The sequence below is a fragment of the Ctenopharyngodon idella genome, chromosome 3 (genome assembly GCF_019924925.1).
Source record: "Ctenopharyngodon idella isolate HZGC_01 chromosome 3, HZGC01, whole genome shotgun sequence".
NCBI lineage: Eukaryota > Metazoa > Chordata > Actinopteri > Cypriniformes > Xenocyprididae > Ctenopharyngodon > Ctenopharyngodon idella.
Window position 1 is genome coordinate 46,613,495 of NC_067222.1, and position 17,071 is coordinate 46,630,565.

Below are 17,071 nucleotides of genomic sequence, written 5' to 3' on the forward strand. Positions count from 1 at the left end.
CCCCACCCACAATTAATCTCATTGGTCCAAATACAGTTGTGTCCATTTCACTGCACACAACTGTATATTAAACATTAAATATGTTTTGATTAGCTGTCACATTACACAGCACTTCACTTTCAGTGTGCAGAGACAAATTACTTGAGTCGTCACACCTGGTTAGGACACGGTCTAATAGTTCAGGGAACTTGAGAATTAAGACTGCTTTCCTGGCATCTTTTACTTTTGACCTACTTGGAATGGGTTTACGCCAATACATTTTTCAAGCAGTTTATTTGAAGCTACAGCTGTCTGAAGCTACAAACTTTCTGCACTTCTTGTATGCAAAAACACATTTAATTGGTAATATCATTAAAAATGGTCTAAAAGACTATTTTTCTTATACTAAGTGCCTACTATCTGTAATCGCAGCTGGAGGGGTGGACGAGAATTTCTTGAAAAATCAATTTTAATATATATATATGCATTGTGTGTGTACATGACAGTTATTGTATTTCTAGAATAAATGTGAGCAGGCATTTACTCATCTCACTTATAGAAAGACATTCAGTTTCAGATTTAGTATTTAGTACTCAAAATGAATAAAAACAGTGAAATGCAAACTCACAATATTATGCAAACCTTCAGTAATTAAATATGTTACACAATTACACTTTATGTATTTAATCTCACTTTATTAACCATTGTCTTTGCTGCTGCCCATTGTGTTTTTTTTTTTTTTTGGTTTTAACGCTGAAGTAAGAGTTTTGAAATTTCTTGACCTGGGTCTTATTCTTCTGCAGTCCAGAATGGCAGCACAGCTGAAAGATTTGTTTAAGCTGCACCCTCTAGTGTACAGGTATGTACAGTAATGCAAATATTGTTACTTTTAAAAGTAATTTTCCCCAACACTGCTCATACACTATGCGTAAAATAGTGCATAAGTATACAAATTGGAACGCACCTTGAATTTCATTACATAAATTTGTTTTCTTTATTTTGAAAATGAGGGGGAAAATTTAAAACTAATACTTTTAAACTAATAATCGCAAATGGAACAGGTTAAGGCCCATTTACACCAAGAATGATAACTATAAAGATAACTATAACAATAACTACATTAGTGTCTACACCAGCAGACGATATCGTTCTGTTTATTCTAAGCACGCACTGCAGTTTTGTCATCTGTCACTTTAAATGCTCAAGCTCTTTGTCAATGTCAATGTTTTTATCGTTCATCAGCTGGAATAAATCATTCTGAAAGTGATTCCAGCTGTATTGTTCCTCTGTGCTGTTATCATTTTAGTCGTGGTGTTAACTCTGCTATTCTTTTATATTTAGAACAATTTTTAGAACAATATCATTATGGATATCATTATAGTTACCATCCTTGGTGTGAATGGGCCTTTAGCCTGCAAACAACCACCATATAAGCTGAGCAACAGTGAGGTTAAGCACTTGGGTCTGACTTTCTGTTCCAATTCATCCCAAAGATGTTCAGCTCTGGGCTTCGTGCAGGCCAGTCAAGTTCTTTACAGTAATTTCGGAGCAGAAACAGAGTGGGCCCTCCTCAACATGTTGCCACAAAGTTGAAAGCACAGAATTCTCCAGAATGTCACTGAATATTTAGTCAGCTGCATAGTGCTCATCAAAACCCTTTCTGATTTGGGACCTGCCATTTATCAAAAGCCAACGTTAACATGGCGGTGCCAAGATTTAAACAGATTTGCCCAAGACCCTTACAAAAGCACCAGATCCCTGGCATGGTCAGCACTTTCCACATTATCCAGGCGTGATGTGTTCCTTTAATGACACAATGATGACATAAACTGAACATCCTCATATTCCATGAGGCATTGTAGTGTAGTAAACCCTGGTAAAGCTCAATACATGAACACATTCATCAGAGCACAGATTTAGTCACACTGAACTACATCCTCTCACTACAGCACACACACACTAGAATTCCTATCATTATGAGGACTTTCCAATGATCTTTATACTGTACAAACTGTATATTCTATCCCCTAACCCTAACCATCATAGAAAACTTTCTACACTTGGGGACTAAAAAATGACCCCACAAGGTCAAAAATTAGTGGTATTACTCCTCACTAGGGTTTACCAGATACACACACACACACACACACACACACACAGTACCTTGGCACTGGAAGCCTTGTTTTCCAAATCCCCTGTAGAGTTGCATTTGATAAGAGAAAGACAGGAAAAAAAAAAAGTGTGTTAGTCGCAAAGCCACAAAACATAGCTTGATAACTTTCACTGTTTTAAAACAACCTGAAATTTGTTTTATTGCCCTCCTTATCAAAGATAGGATTTTTCTGATTTTTTTAAAAGGTGAAATGTGTGAAGTAAACACTTTAACCTTAATGATTATGAAAGGTTGAATAGTATTAAAGCAGGATTTAGATATTAAAATGATTGAAACATCTGTTCAGCAAATCCAGTTCGATGATGACATCAGCTGATGGTTTTCTGATTGCACATTAATAGCTCATTATCATTATCTCTGACCATTATTTGTCTTTAATCTAAATGAAACATGTTTGGTTTAGTTTTTGAAAAGGGACATGTACAATTTTTAACATAAATGATGCCATTTCATGCATTGTACCGGATTCAGCCAAAGACAAATTTTCATCTGCATATATAATAAAACACATATAAAAGATTAATTTATTATTTAATATTATTATTATTGCAAAAGTATGATCATAACAACACACATAAGTCTGTTAAAAAAACAAAAACTATATAATTATACAAAACAAATCAAATAAAATGACTTTACGCAATGGAACTACAAAATATCTCCTTTTGTTTTTAACATTTAGATCATTTTAAGCAGTTTTTGCCTCATGCAAACAAATCCTATTGCTAATTTAGTAAATATAATAAATTTAAACACTAAATAAATAGACATTATGCTAAATAAATATAACCATTTTTTTCAGAGTTCAAGCTCAAACTAGACATGCAAACACCTTATTATGCTAATTTATTAATGTATGCACCTCAATTTCCTATCAAAGTAAAAACGGTTTCTAATGTATTATTGAGAAAGCCAAAATAAAAGTAAGAAATCATTGACAGCTGTCAAGCCACACATTCAAAAGTGCAATTTCTGAAAGTTTGATGTGTACTGCATGAGTGTTGAGTCTGTTACCAGATAAAGTCGGTGCAGTGGCTGCAGAATGTGGGCTGCTTGAAGAATCGAGCGATAAATTTGTGGTTTTTAACTTCGTGCACGTTCTTCTGTCGCAGAGCTCCTTTCCGCGCGAATCGATTGACTATGGTGGAGTCATTGATCTGTATCAGATGATCAGCCATCGCGCCGCTATTCCTCAGGTGTGTGTCTCCTCCACTGCGCGACGCGTCTACTGTACGCGTTCAGCGGCGTCTCTCCTGTTACAAGCGCGCCTCTCTCACTTACACTGACGTCAGCATTCTCCGTTATGCCTGTCACTCCATGCAGGGGTGTGCAGCGCCATCGCGTGGAAGAAAACAAGAACATCTGTACTGTTCAAAACGCGACGCTACGAAGTCTAGAGCGGCGTAACGACGTTCATTAAAACCCTTTGTATGATTATTAGATAATGAATATTTATAAGTATTTTTGTATAGCCCGTTTTATTTTAGAATTGAATTGTGCAGATTTGCAAATGAATTTCAACTGTTAACATAAGTTTATATATTAGCCTTTAATTTAGTAGGCTATAACATAACTAACCTGGTACAGACGAGATAGATAGATAGATAGATAGATAGATAGATAGATAGATAGATAGATAGATAGATAGATAGATAGATAGACGGACAGACAGACACACAGATAGACAGACACACAGATAGACAGACACACAGATAGATAGATAGATAGATAGATAGATAGATAGATAGATAGATAGATAGACGGACAGACAGACACACAGATAGACAGACACACAGATAGACAGACACACAGATAGATAGATAGATAGATAGATAGATAGATAGATAGATAGATAGATAGACGGACAGACAGACACACAGATAGACAGACACACAGATAGACAGACACACAGATAGATAGATAGATAGATAGATAGATAGATAGATAGATAGATAGATAGATAGATAGATTAATTAATTGATTGATAGATGGCTTCAACTGCAAGCTCACAAGCTTAGTGTTTGTTATGCAGTTAAAGGGATAGTTCACCCAAATATTAAAATTCTGTCATCGTTTACTAACCCTCAGGTTGTTCCAAACCTGTATAAATTTCTTTGTTCTGTTGAACACAAAGGAATATATTTTGAAGAATGTGGGAAACTGAACAATTCTAGGGGGACCATTGACTTCCATAGTAATTTTTTTTTCCTACTATGGAAGTCAATGGTGCCCCAAAGCGGCCTGGATACAAACTTCCTTTAAAATATCTTCCTTCGTGTTCAGCAGAACAAATAAATGTATTCAGGTTTGGAACAACTTGAGGTGAATGAATGATGACATAACTTTCATTTTTGGGTGAACTAACCCTTTAAGTATGTGGTTTAGTATATTCTGTTTTTATTTGTTTCTAATAAAAGCTATTCTTCATTCAAAAAACATAATTAAGTTCCCTAAAAATCAGGTTAAACTAAACGTAACACATTCATTCTAAATGGCAGTCACTGTACTGTACAGCAGTGATATGGGTTTGTGATTTATGCGATTTTATGGTTGCTATGGAACAGAAACGCTCCTCTGGAGAGCCGGAATGAAGCCACAAATAATGAGCTCCTTTCCTGTCCTTACTGGGAGTAAAAGTCTTGAAATTAAAGTAATAAGTGCATTTTTTTTTTTTTTTTTTTTTTTCATTTTATTTAAAACATAAAGGTAATAAAATAGAAACAACAGCTGACTAAAGTTTACTCAATGTAAGTGATATTGCTGAATTTTAAAGCTGTAGCTAGAACGTGGCTAGATTATGTTTAAAATAGAAAAGAAAAAAAAATGTTGATAATACAACAGCTAGTTCTGGTTCTCAAATTTGTTTTGACAATGTGTTTTATTAAAGTGTTGTATAATGTGCTTAACAAATAGGCCTAACCGAGTTTGTTATAAAGTTGAGTATTTGCATCTCAACTTACATTGAAAACAAACTAAAAATCTCACAAAACAAATCTCATTAATTAAAAAACAGTACACGAAATTAACGAAAAAGAGCACAATTTAAACAACATAATAGGTGACAGGCACAACTGATGTGGAGGTGAGACTTGTATTTTGAAATCGGAAAGATGCGCGTGATATATGACTTCACAGTGTGTCAGTTTGAAACCGTTTGGGAGCGTAAAATAGCAACAAGTGGGGGACAGCGCACAATCACAGCTACAGACAACACTACAAGAAGACATTATTATTATTTTTATTATTCATAATGATTTAGTGCTCAACAAGTATTTACCTCAGACATATGCTTACGTTTACATTAGCAGTAATATATAAGCATATCATAAGTTAAAAACAGAAGTAGCGGTTCGCAATATTTGTGAATGAGCTTTGCTAACTGGTGAGCTAATATTAACTATGTACACTAACTACATCACATAACGATTACTGTTTATGTTTTCATAAGACTAACTGGACTGTATTCTGTAGGCTGACAAATCATGACATGTCTGTCAGTTGTGGCTGTCTGCTATGATAATTACCTAAAATATGTATCAGTAATACATAGCTAAAATTGCATTCTTTTTTTCTGAAGAATACAGTAAAGTGCAGTATATTTTAATTTGACTTTTGTTGTATTCAGGAGCAACATGAGTGATCAGGACTCCTTTGGCATTCTGGACTCTGAGTTTGATCATTACCTGGTCGACATGAAGCCGTATGTGCTTAAACTGCCACACAAGACAGGTGAGAATACAGTACATATTTAAAGAGTGTGTGCTTTTATATTTTTAATGGATTTATATTACCAGTCAGTTAGGAAGCTACAAGATCTGGCAACATCACTGTGTCATAATAGCACATGCAAAGCAACTTTTATAATCACCCTCACACTTTTTTTCCTCACATGAAGTGTTAAGTTTGACCCTGTAAGGCTACATCATCTTTTACAAAAATACATTTGCCCATCAGAGCGGCAGCGGTGTGCGCTGTGGATTAAAAAGCTGTGTGATCCTGTGACTTGTGGCTCTGGACTGACTGGAAGGAAGAATCGTAACATGCACGCCCGACTGCTTCTGCACATGCTCAGGAAAGGAGTTTTAGAGGGTCCCTTTACCCACAAACCTGAAGCGGGCAGCCTCAAGACTCTACCCACGTACATGGTAAATACTGCACTGACATTTAGCTTTCATCTTGATGCATGTCTTTATCTTGACTTGTATAAGGCAACAGAACACCATGAATCAGTGTTTGAGACCTAGAATCAGCGGTGATTGTTGAGCTGGTGTGTTTTCCTGTTTTTAGTCCATCTATTTTGACGAGCCGCTGTTGGGAAGCTCACAGCAGGAGCAGAAGTCTGCAGACCTGCCCGACTGGGTGTCTGGTGAGTTGGGTCAGGCTGATGGCACATGGTCCACCTCACCCCTCTCAAACACACACAGGTATGACATTCCACCTCCTGTTAATCTTTACTAAGCACTCCTGTGTTGAAATGTGATGAAATGTGTGATTCATTAAAGGGATAGTTCACCAAAAAATGAAAATGATCCCATGATTTACTCACCCTCAAGCCATCCTAGGTGTATGTGAATTTCTTCTTTGAGTCAAACACAATCAGAGTTATATTAAAAAATATCCTGGCTCTTCCTAGATTTATAATAGGAGTGAATGGCGCTGCTGATTCCGTGCTCAAACTTGCCGTCATCAAGCTACGCCTTTGTTTTGAATAGGCCTCTAGTGACCTCTAGTGGACAGAAATCTTACATATTGCACCTTTAACGTTTTTTTTCTAAGGCATGTTTATAAAAGCTACTTAAATGTCCTAATTGAACCTAATTGAAGGTCTAATCCTGACTTAATCTAAGCCCTGTCTGTTTAAGTCGACTTAAACATGACTAAACAAAATAGGACAAGGTTGACTAAATATGATAAAAACTAAAAATCACACTTGACACATGACTAAGACTAAATGAAAAATAGCTGACAAAATGAACACTACGACAGACGACAAAACTGCAGCGCGTGAGCTTAGGTCTGATCTTAATGTTGGGCAAATTTATGCAGAAATAAAGAACACTGACAAATTTTCTAGCACATCTGTATACAGTGCGTCACTATCTGTGGTATAAAACTGCTTATACCAATATCAGCATCATTATCAGCCAAGCCGACACTCTCACAATGCTTTGATGTTCGCTCTGTGTTTGTTCACTGCACTGAGAAGTCATTCACAGAGTTCGACACATCCTCAGCCCCACTGTTCATGATTCAGTTGACAAAATTCTGTCAAACCATCACTGACACTGACGACTCCTACTAAACTTTAGCGATAGGTTTTGAGTGTCAAACCAGGTGTCCACATCCACTTGTAAGACTGTTTCATACACTCCATTGCCCATGTTTAGCATAATCTAACAACTGCACATGGTGTAATAAGTATTGCACTATTAATGTAATAAAATGAAATAAAAAAGCATTATAAAAAAAATAGCTCATAATGTAATTTTCTTTTCTTTTTTTTCTTTTTTTTTTTTACATAACATGAATGGTTATGGTTATGTTACATTATGAACACACTAACACCCTTGAACATAATAAGTGAAATAGTATTTACAATATAATATTTTTTTTTTCAAAATGATAAACTTATGAGTACAAAACGCAATAATATTTTTAATAGGTTATTACATTACAATGTACATAGGCTCAAAATTTTACTGATTTTGTGATTATGATCTGCTTTGTTTATTCACTTACTGTTATTAATTTTTGTTAATCACTGGTTTTAAAAAGTTTTTTTTTATTTTGCTATATTGATAGTTTTTTTTTTTTTTTTTATACAGTGTAGGCTATATTTTGTACTTTGACTGTTATCGCACACTGTCATAAATCAGTATGTATAATATAAAATATCATAATAAATTTATATAAAAACAAATTTAAAAGTTAATTGTGACTTTTTATCTTACATTCTCACTTTTTTCTCCCAATTGCAAGTCAGAATTGTGAGATATGAACTACCAATTGTGAGTTATAAAGTCAGAATTGTGAGACTAAAAGTCATAATTCTATAAAAGACTTTTTTCTCGCAATGACTAGTTCATATCTCACAATTTTATTTCTTATTTTCTATTCTTTTATTCTTATTTTATCATGCAATTCTGACTTTATAACTTGCAATTGCAAGTTTATATCACGTAATTCTGAAAAAAAAAAAAGTCAGAATTGTGAGATAAATAGTTATTTTTTTATTTTTTATTCAGTGGTGGAAACAAGCTTCCATAAATTGTATGCCTAATACTAAATACTATTTTTTGGGTTTGGAAAATTATAAAAAGGTTTTTGGTGAGTTCATAAAGTAATTCATTTCTGTTAATCACATTATTACATTATGAGCATTATTTTATTACATTTTGAGAAAATGTTTACATAATGAACATTTAATTTTATTAATAATGTAATATTAATTACACTATGTGCAGTTACATATTACATTATGCTTTGCTGTTTAGAACAGGAAGATGCTTACCAGGATCTCTAGACACTGAGTGTGAACTTCTGCAGCAACAAATCTTTAAATTAAAAAAAAAAAAAAAAGCATTTCTACCAAGTATGAACATTTGCAAGTGATGAAGTGAGATTTGTGTTTTACTGTAGGTCGTCAGAACAGATATAGATAAAGCTGCTGATGAGTGTTGAGTGTATGAGTGTTAGGAGTAGTAAAAATTGTGGTGTGAATGTTTTGGAGGAGATGTTGTTTTGTCGACTCGTGTCGCTCTTGGTGTGAAAAGGTCTGGAAACCTCAACTATGCTAGACAAAATCACTGCCAAAGACACATGCTTGTGTTTAGCCACACGAGTGAATGCTTGGCAGTAGCAGGCCTGTGTTGTTCTGCAGTTTCAAGTCATTGACCCTCAGAGCTGAAGATTAAACTGGTTCTTCTGAAATCAGAGCTCTCTCAATCGGAGCAGTCAGCAGATAGAGGAGGTCCATCCGCTTGAAAGCCTGGACTTGTGCTTCAGTGCTTGATTTGGAGAAGACCATTAAAGGCATTTAGATCACAGACTCAAGTCCTGCTGGAGAAAATTGCAGCCGTGTCTTTTATGTGTCGCTCTCATTTAGACCAGATTAAAGCGTCGAGCTCTCGGCTCTGCTCTGATGTGGCTGTGTTTGCTTTCAGTCAGTCAGGTGATGATATAACAGTTCTTCTGCTTTTGTGGTTTTCATGGGAGTTTTTTCTTTTCTTTTCTTGTTTGTCTTTAATTCTTTGCTATTGAACATTGTTTGAAGTTTTAATGTGTTTGCTTACAATCATTATGTCTAAATATAACACAAGTGGTGATTTATTTTTTATTTTTATTTTTTTTGGAATTGCACATGCTTCTTTAAGCCATAAAGTTTGATGTTTTATGCTTTATTTCTGCCTGTGTATGGACATTTTAGATGGCTGATGTAAAATGAATTGTGAAAATGTTAAATTGGGTGACTATAACAAAATGAAGAACATGTCTGGGTCATATTTTGCCCTAAAACCAAAAGAAGGAAATAAAACAAAAGGAATCTATATTTTATTCCTGCTGAAGGTTTGTACAGAGGTGGTTGTTCATATATCATTTGCCTGATTTATAAAACTTTTTATTCCTAAAAACATTATGATGAAACATTAGTATTTTCTGATTTATGTGATAAAAAGAAAAAGAAAAAAATCCCCTCTGTAAAAACCTTTAGCTGTAATATGTCAGTAGAACTTAATTTATAAATATTTTCATAAAAAACTAATAATCTGAGAAAAAAAAAAAAAGATTTTCTATGCTGTTACAGTAAATATAAATTCTATTGTGTGTGGGTTTTTTTTTTCTTTTTTCTTTTTTTCTTTCTTACATTATGTAACTGAGTTTGTAAAATGTCTTTAATTGTCATGGCACAACACTCTTCAAAATAAAGGTTCCAAAAGGTTTTTTTTTTTTTTTTTTGCAGGGATGCCAAAGAATAAACATTATTGGTTCTCTGAAGAACCTTTCAGTTCTTAAAAGAACCATTTTTTTTTTTCTTAATGTGAAGAACATTTTAATAATTCAAAGAACCTTTTTCCCCTATGAAGAACCTTTTGTGGAATGGAAAGGTTCCATGGATGCCAAAGGTTCTTCATGGAACCATCGATGCCAATAAAGATTTTTTTTTTTTTTAAATAGTGAAAAATTACAAAAATTACAGTATTGTCAAAGTGTTGACAGTTCCAAGTTTGTCCACCTGATGGCATTCTTCACTTAAATTTGTCTCTTGAAGAATATCAGCTGAGTTTAGAGAGGCTGTGTGTAACAGATCTGAGAGCAGTAAGAGGTGTTCTCAGAGAGGTCTGTTGATGTGTGTTTAGTGCCACAAGAAGAGTTTCACATCTTGTTTTCAGTTATGGGTTAATATATGAACTTAAGATCATTAGTGGTGTTTGCTGAGGCACACTTCAATATTATTGTTGCACGTACTTTAATGACACCTCATATCGCACAGATTGCAGCATCTAACTGCCTAGCAGTGTCTTAGTGACTGATCACCCATGACACCCAGTGTTTCTCAACCAGAGGGCCTCCGCAAACCTCACAGGGGGCCACGCAGGATGACTTAAAAGTACTTAAATTAATAAAGTTGTATTAATATATTAAAAATCAACAACAACACATAAAATCAGTATGTAAACTGAAATCTTTCAACTTCTTCTTTTTTTTCAAAATGAATTGTGGTTGAATAATTTATCAATACTCTTGAGATTCTGTTAAAAAAATAAACAAGCATCTTTGTCACAATAAGGGTCAAAAATATTGAAAACCACTAGCAGCCATATTATAGTGTACCTAATATATATTCCACCACATGACAAATGTGAATTACTGGAAACTACATAAAAACCCATGATAGACCAACAGAATTCACCCAAGTGTTGTCCAAAGTACTAAAACACAGTTTTAGTTAAAAAACAAAACAAAAAAAACACAACTAATTTATCAATATTTCTGAAATGTTTAGAGTTTGTGAGTTTCCAGCATGCATTGCAGCATGAATAAATGATGTGGTTACTGTAATAGTGTAATACTGTAATAGTGTTTCACTTTTTGTAGGCTTTTTTTTTTAAGTTTTGTTGTTGTTTTGTCAGTATTATTAGTTACTTGTTGTGATGTTAAGAGCTCATCTTTCTGCATTTTTTAATTGTCACCATTCTTGAAGTTTGTGTGTCAACGTTAATTAAGTTATTGGCTGAAATGAGACATTTTGCATTTAGTGAATGAACAAATTCAAATTAACAAAGCAAAGCTTAGGACAATTTTAAGACAATAATTGAGAGAACCTAAAAATCTGAATGCATCAGTTAAGTACTGTACACACTAGTACTAAAAACACCTGAGCAACCTCCTAGCAATGAAATAAGGCCCATTCACACCAAGAATAACTATAAATATATGGTTCTTAAAATCATTATAAATAGAAAAGAATAGTATTGTCCACACCACAGCTATGACTATTACGATATAGAGAAACAATACTGTTGAGATCACTTTCAGAACTATTTTTGTCCAGTTGTTGAACGATAAAACACTGACAGCCAATCAGAATTCATTCTAATTTAAGGTCTCGCGCCTTTAAAATGGCAGACACATTGCAGAGAAGTTAATCGCCGAGGTCCAGAAAAAGCCACCACTGTTTGACAAGTCAAACCCCCTTTTCAAGGATACTTTAAAGAAAATAGATATATGGAAAACAATCGGTCATACCCTTGGAATAAAAGGTGGGAAGTATTAATGAAGAGATCATTATGCCAGGCTAGCAAACAGTGTAACATAAAATTACCGCAGGTATCCAGCACTAGTTTCAGCAACATTATCTTGCTTCCTTTGAAGTTGCAGTGAAAAAGACTAGGTGTTGTTTTTTTTTATTCCACTATGGTGTTTTTTACTGTTACTGTAAAATTTACTGTTAGATTAGATCGATTACACTAGGTATTCACTCGAAACAGCATGCTGGGGACATCTGCTGGTTAAAACGTGTAAATGCAACAAGAACAGCAAAAACATGTTGTACGCACTTTAAAACCACAGCACATGAGCTTAGAATAAACAGACCGCTATCGTTCGTTGATGTGGACGCAAATATAGTTATCGTTATAGTTATCTTTATAGTTATCGTTCTTGGTGTGAACGGGCCTTTAACGTCCAGTCACATTGACTGTTGCTCTGCATATTTTTACAGGTAAAATCCAGTAAGGAGTTCATATGAGTTCACATGATTGGGAATTGTACATACAGGGGTGAAAGATTTCCCCAAGCAGATTTTGCATCGGCTTCAGTTGGTCATGAAATTGCTGTGACTTCTGCGTAAGCTGTGCTTCATATCGCTACACTATTGACAAAAGAAAAATAGTGAACATTTTGCTAATGTGACCGCACCTTTACTGACCACACAATAGCAACAGTCTAGTAATACACTTACAACCAATCAGAACACATACATCCAGAACACCCTAAAAACCACATAGCAACACACTTGTGGCCACTCACATGTTCAGATGATCTAAAGACGTAGTTTCCTCATGTGAACCTCCCCCTCTGTCTGGGTTTTATGTGTTCACCGGAAACATTAGCCAGAGTCTCCGTCCGTTGCCAAATGCGACAGCGGCAGCGACGGCCATAAGAGACATCAGATGTGTTCCTGAGTCCAAGGTTTGAGTCAAGTACACATGAATGCTTTGGCCTTGTGTTTTTAAGTGGTGTGGATGAGGACGTGTCCCTGAGACTGGGGTCGTTGTGAGCAGCTGCAGGTCAGGACATGGGCTTTAATCAGGCTGAGGGGCAGCAGCACCTCCACGATCTGCCCCCACAGCTCTTTGATCCCACACTCTCATCTCATTCAATTATCCCCATCCACCTGTTAACGGCCAGGCGCCAATCACAATGGCTGGCCTCATCTGACATCTCAAAGGGAAGGTAGACTGTGTGTGTGTAGTATGCATGCAGTCCAGCAGATTTAGCTGCTGTGCCCTTTTAGATGTGTCCTTTGATGTAGTGTGCAAACACAGAGCCATATATATTGTAACCTTTCAGCCCCCATGTGGCTGGCATGCTGCACTACAGCTTATGTCAATGACTGTATCCCAGTTCACATGCTATCTGTATTATCCAGTGTTGGGGGTAATGCATTACAAGTAATGTGAGTTACGTAATCAGATTACTTTTTTTTTAAGTAACTAGTAAAGTAACACATTACTTTTAAATTTACAACAAAATATCTGAGTTACTTTTTCAAATTAGTAACGCAGGTTACATAGTTTTCTCATTTATTGACTATTAACAGAGAAATCGTGAGTAAGTGCAGAGGTGTTGTGTGCTGTGTGTAAACATAATGGTTATTGTAGTTCTAGACTAAATGTGAGCAGGCATTTACTTAACTCACTTGCATAAAAAACAGATTCAGTATTCCTCAAAATGAATAAAAACAGTGAAATGCAAACTCAGAATATTACGTAAACCTGTGGTAATTAAATATAATAAATAACAAACATACTTTATGTATTTAATCTCACTTTATTAACCTGTGTCTTTGCTGCTGACCTTCAATGATCTAATTCAACCATAATAATAAGCAAAAATGACTAGATAAACATCACATTTGTTTCATTTTTTTAGAGTGTTTAACTTTCTTCTCCTGCGTCCTATTCTTCTGTGGTCCAGAATGGCAGCACAGCTGAAAGTTTTGTGCAGCGCCCTCTACTGTACAGGTGTGAATTTGCACTTCCTTCAGCCTGATGCTTATTCATTTCACTTTTAGTGTAAAAGGACATTTACAATATATAAAAATATAATTTTTTTTTTTTTTTTTTTTTTTTTACAAAAAACAAGCAAGCCCAGTCCAGGTGAGAAAAAGTAACGTAACATGTTATGGTCCATAAAAAGGAACTAAGTAACACAATTAGTTACTTTTTTATGGACTAATGCAATATTATAAAATGGTTAGTTCCTGTCCTTGATTCTGATTGGTCAATAGCTGTGTTTTATTCACGATAAAACACGGCTATGACCGCTTCACTCAACGGTTCTGTGTATCACTACACAACAACCTTAGCAACCACTCTTAGCAACTGTTTGTTCTCAATTTATATTGTTCATTGAAGCTTACTGTATTATGTAGAAGAGTATTGTGAGAAAGAGATCGATTGAACGAGCTTATTACCTGCATTCAGATTTAGCATCTTCCTTCAGGTCAGTCCTATATTCATAATAAAAAATCTGTTTAAATGTCTGCTGCAATATCTTGTCCTTTTAACAGTTAAGGGATTTTCCCATGACTGACAGCGCTAGTCAAAGCATTTGTCAGTTGCGTCTTGTTCCGTGTTCACAACAATTCAGTCTTTTCAATATAAAAGTCTTCGCTACTGAGTGACTCACTCATAAAGACAGTCTTTGCCGCCATCTAATGGCGTAATAATGTAACTTCTGTTGCTGTTCATGGTCAGGGACTATTTTTTCCGGCGGATTGAAGGATTTTAGCGATTTTACTTTATGAAAGTGGTTGATTTGATACATATTTTTTGGCTTTAATATTTGTATTGTGTGGTAACCGTTTTATAAAATCAATAAGGTACTCGAGGCTAGTGCTGTATCATGAATAAGTCACGGCTGAAGGGGTTGCAGGCACTCCGCTTCGCATTGTGCCTAACAACGCTCTTTAGCCGTGACTTATCCACGATACAGCACAGCCTCGAGTACCTTATTGCTTACTTATAACACATTACTTTTAAAAGTAACTTTCCCCAACACTGGTAATATATGAGACTAGGAAGACTTGAAATAATATCTCAGGTGACTGTACGGTATACTGTTTCCTATTGTTTCCTGTATCCTAGCAAATTTTTCAGCCGATTTTCAGTCATAAGGTTGGTTTTTTTTATAGTTGTTACATGCTGCTGTCTCTCAGTGAGGGACTTCTAAAAGCCACAACGTTGCTGAGATAATGATTTTGTCGACAGTAACAACTTCCAACCCGTGCATCATCCAGGACTGAATAGAATTTTAAATACCTGCAGTTCAATTCTTGAAATTTATTTTTAGATAAAACACGGTGCATAATTTTAAGTCGATTTGAATTTAAAGTACATTTAAAATTAATAGAATTGTATATAACTGCAATAAGTGTCATTTTTAACAGGAAAGGAAAGTTTTTCAAGACTCTTGGTGTGACAGCCTTGTTTGAAAGTTTCCTAAATGCTATTATTCAATTCCTTCAGATTGCTGTTCAGCAAATTCTTTGTCTCCAATTCAACATCCAGTTTATTGTGGCCAATTCAATTTAAATGTGTGACTTGTAAATTTAGTTATTTTTTACTTATTTTGTATTTTTTAATGTAAATCTTTTTCTTCTCCATGAACATATATTTTGCAGCAAGCCCTGAAGCAACGATCATACAGTCATATACATTCATGGGATACAGGGTGAATTGCTTTACGATTTAGTTCATTACAGAGTTTTGCATGGTGCTCCTGTTTTTATTTCGGTGAGCTTCACGTAGCAGGGTAGAATGTCAGAGGTGAAGAATGTTATAGGAAGTTATAATGCATTTTAAGGTATTAATTTGATATGCTAACGCTGACATGCAAATGACAACAGTACACTTTAAGATGTGGTTTAATGACACATTAGATTAGTGAATCATGGTACTTTTGTTTTATTGCACACTTATAAGTATGCACTTGCAGTGATGTCTGTGCATAATTGGATACAGCCATCATTGCTATAAGCACATAAATAATTGTAGGTCGTGCATTCATCTATGTGACTGACAGCAAAATAAAAATGGCAGTGCTTTTAAAGCTGCCTTTTGATGTGTATTTTAGGCTAGAGCTTAATAGTAAGTCCAAACGAAATCATAGAAAAAAGAGGGTGTATGTGTTCCCAAACACTTGACGAGACTTTCATATAGTCATCACATCCTCCCTCACTTCATCATTTGACTAACGGGGGATTAGTTTAATTAGTTGAGATTTGCGTTAAGCATTCATAATTAGCTCGAGAACACGTTCTTAATTTGCCCGTGAAACAAATGTGTCATGGCTGTTGAAATCAGCGACATCTAGTCAGACGAGTCTCAGCCTTTGAAGTTGTCGTTGGTGGCCTCAGCGTAGCTGATCAACTGGAATTATCTGGGCAAAGAAAGAGATCATAAATATCACTGAACTGGAAATTATATATAATAAATGCCCCCATGAGTGTGTGGCAAGTCTGCTGTTGCTTAATACAAGTACTTAGGAACACGGACCATGCGTTAAAGATGATGCAATGTTTCCATCACATGTATAAGAGAAGCTTTTTATGCTTCCCTGCATGAATGTGTTAAACACAGTCAACATAGAACAGGCTAAAGCATCTGTGCATGTGGATTTCGAAATGTTCGTTCATGAATGATCTAGTAAAAGGGAGCTAGCATCGATACAGGTTAACATTTGATTCCTGTTTAAAAATGAGGTGAGAATGACCATCTTTTCTCTTCCACAGGAAGTTGCTCAGCGATAAGTCACCAGCTAGACCCTTGTCCTCAAGTCCCGTCAAACGCAGTATCAAGGATGATGTCAAGATGGTGAGTGCTATGATTTCAACTTATCCAAGATCAGGCCTCTCAGCTTGAACTTCCTTCAATAAAACATTGAAACTAACCCGACCCTAAAGCCATGACCACAATAATACAAAGCTGTAGACCACACAGGTGTAAGTATTGAGTTTTTTCACCAATTGGCCACACAGAATCACCATGACCTTCTATATCTTTGGGTTATAACCAGGATTGCTCCCATGTGTCCCAGTTTTTATCAGGTATTTGGGTTCAGACACCTTTCCTGTAATGTGAGTTGTTTGCTCAATGTGAACTATCCCCTTCCCAGTCTATTAAGCTTCAGCAG

The 17,071-nt window shown here is 35.4% G+C and overlaps 2 protein-coding genes across 7 annotated transcripts in view; one reads left to right on the top strand and one right to left on the bottom strand.

Moving 5' to 3' along the window:
• The window catches only part of prkcab (protein kinase C, alpha, b), a 186,318-nt gene extending 182,906 nt beyond the window's left edge, over positions 1-3,412 (bottom strand). Inside the window, exons 1-2 of one of the 2 annotated variants that reach the window (XM_051887145.1) lie at positions 3,167-3,412; positions 2,143-2,174 (exon numbers count right to left, since the gene is read on the bottom strand). In XM_051887145.1, coding sequence (XP_051743105.1) covers positions 2,143-2,174; positions 3,167-3,330 — 196 coding nt within the window. In that variant the 5' untranslated portion in view covers positions 3,331-3,412. The remainder of the gene's footprint in view (positions 1-2,142; positions 2,175-3,166) is intronic. The other variant, XM_051887146.1, reaches the window with a different exon arrangement.
• A 1,868-nt stretch (positions 3,413-5,280) lies between these two features.
• cep112 (centrosomal protein 112) overlaps positions 5,281-17,071 on the top strand; it is a 168,235-nt gene continuing 156,444 nt past the window's right edge. For all 5 annotated transcript variants that reach the window (XR_007928915.1, XR_007928917.1, XR_007928916.1 and 2 more), the window contains exons 1-5: positions 5,281-5,534; positions 5,778-5,881; positions 6,107-6,297; positions 6,440-6,576; positions 16,671-16,752. Coding sequence is in view for 2 of the 5 variants with exons in the window: in XM_051887107.1 (XP_051743067.1) it covers positions 5,518-5,534; positions 5,778-5,881; positions 6,107-6,297; positions 6,440-6,576; positions 16,671-16,752 (531 nt within the window). In the remaining 3 variants the exon portion in view is untranslated. The remainder of the gene's footprint in view (positions 5,535-5,777; positions 5,882-6,106; positions 6,298-6,439; positions 6,577-16,670; positions 16,753-17,071) is intronic.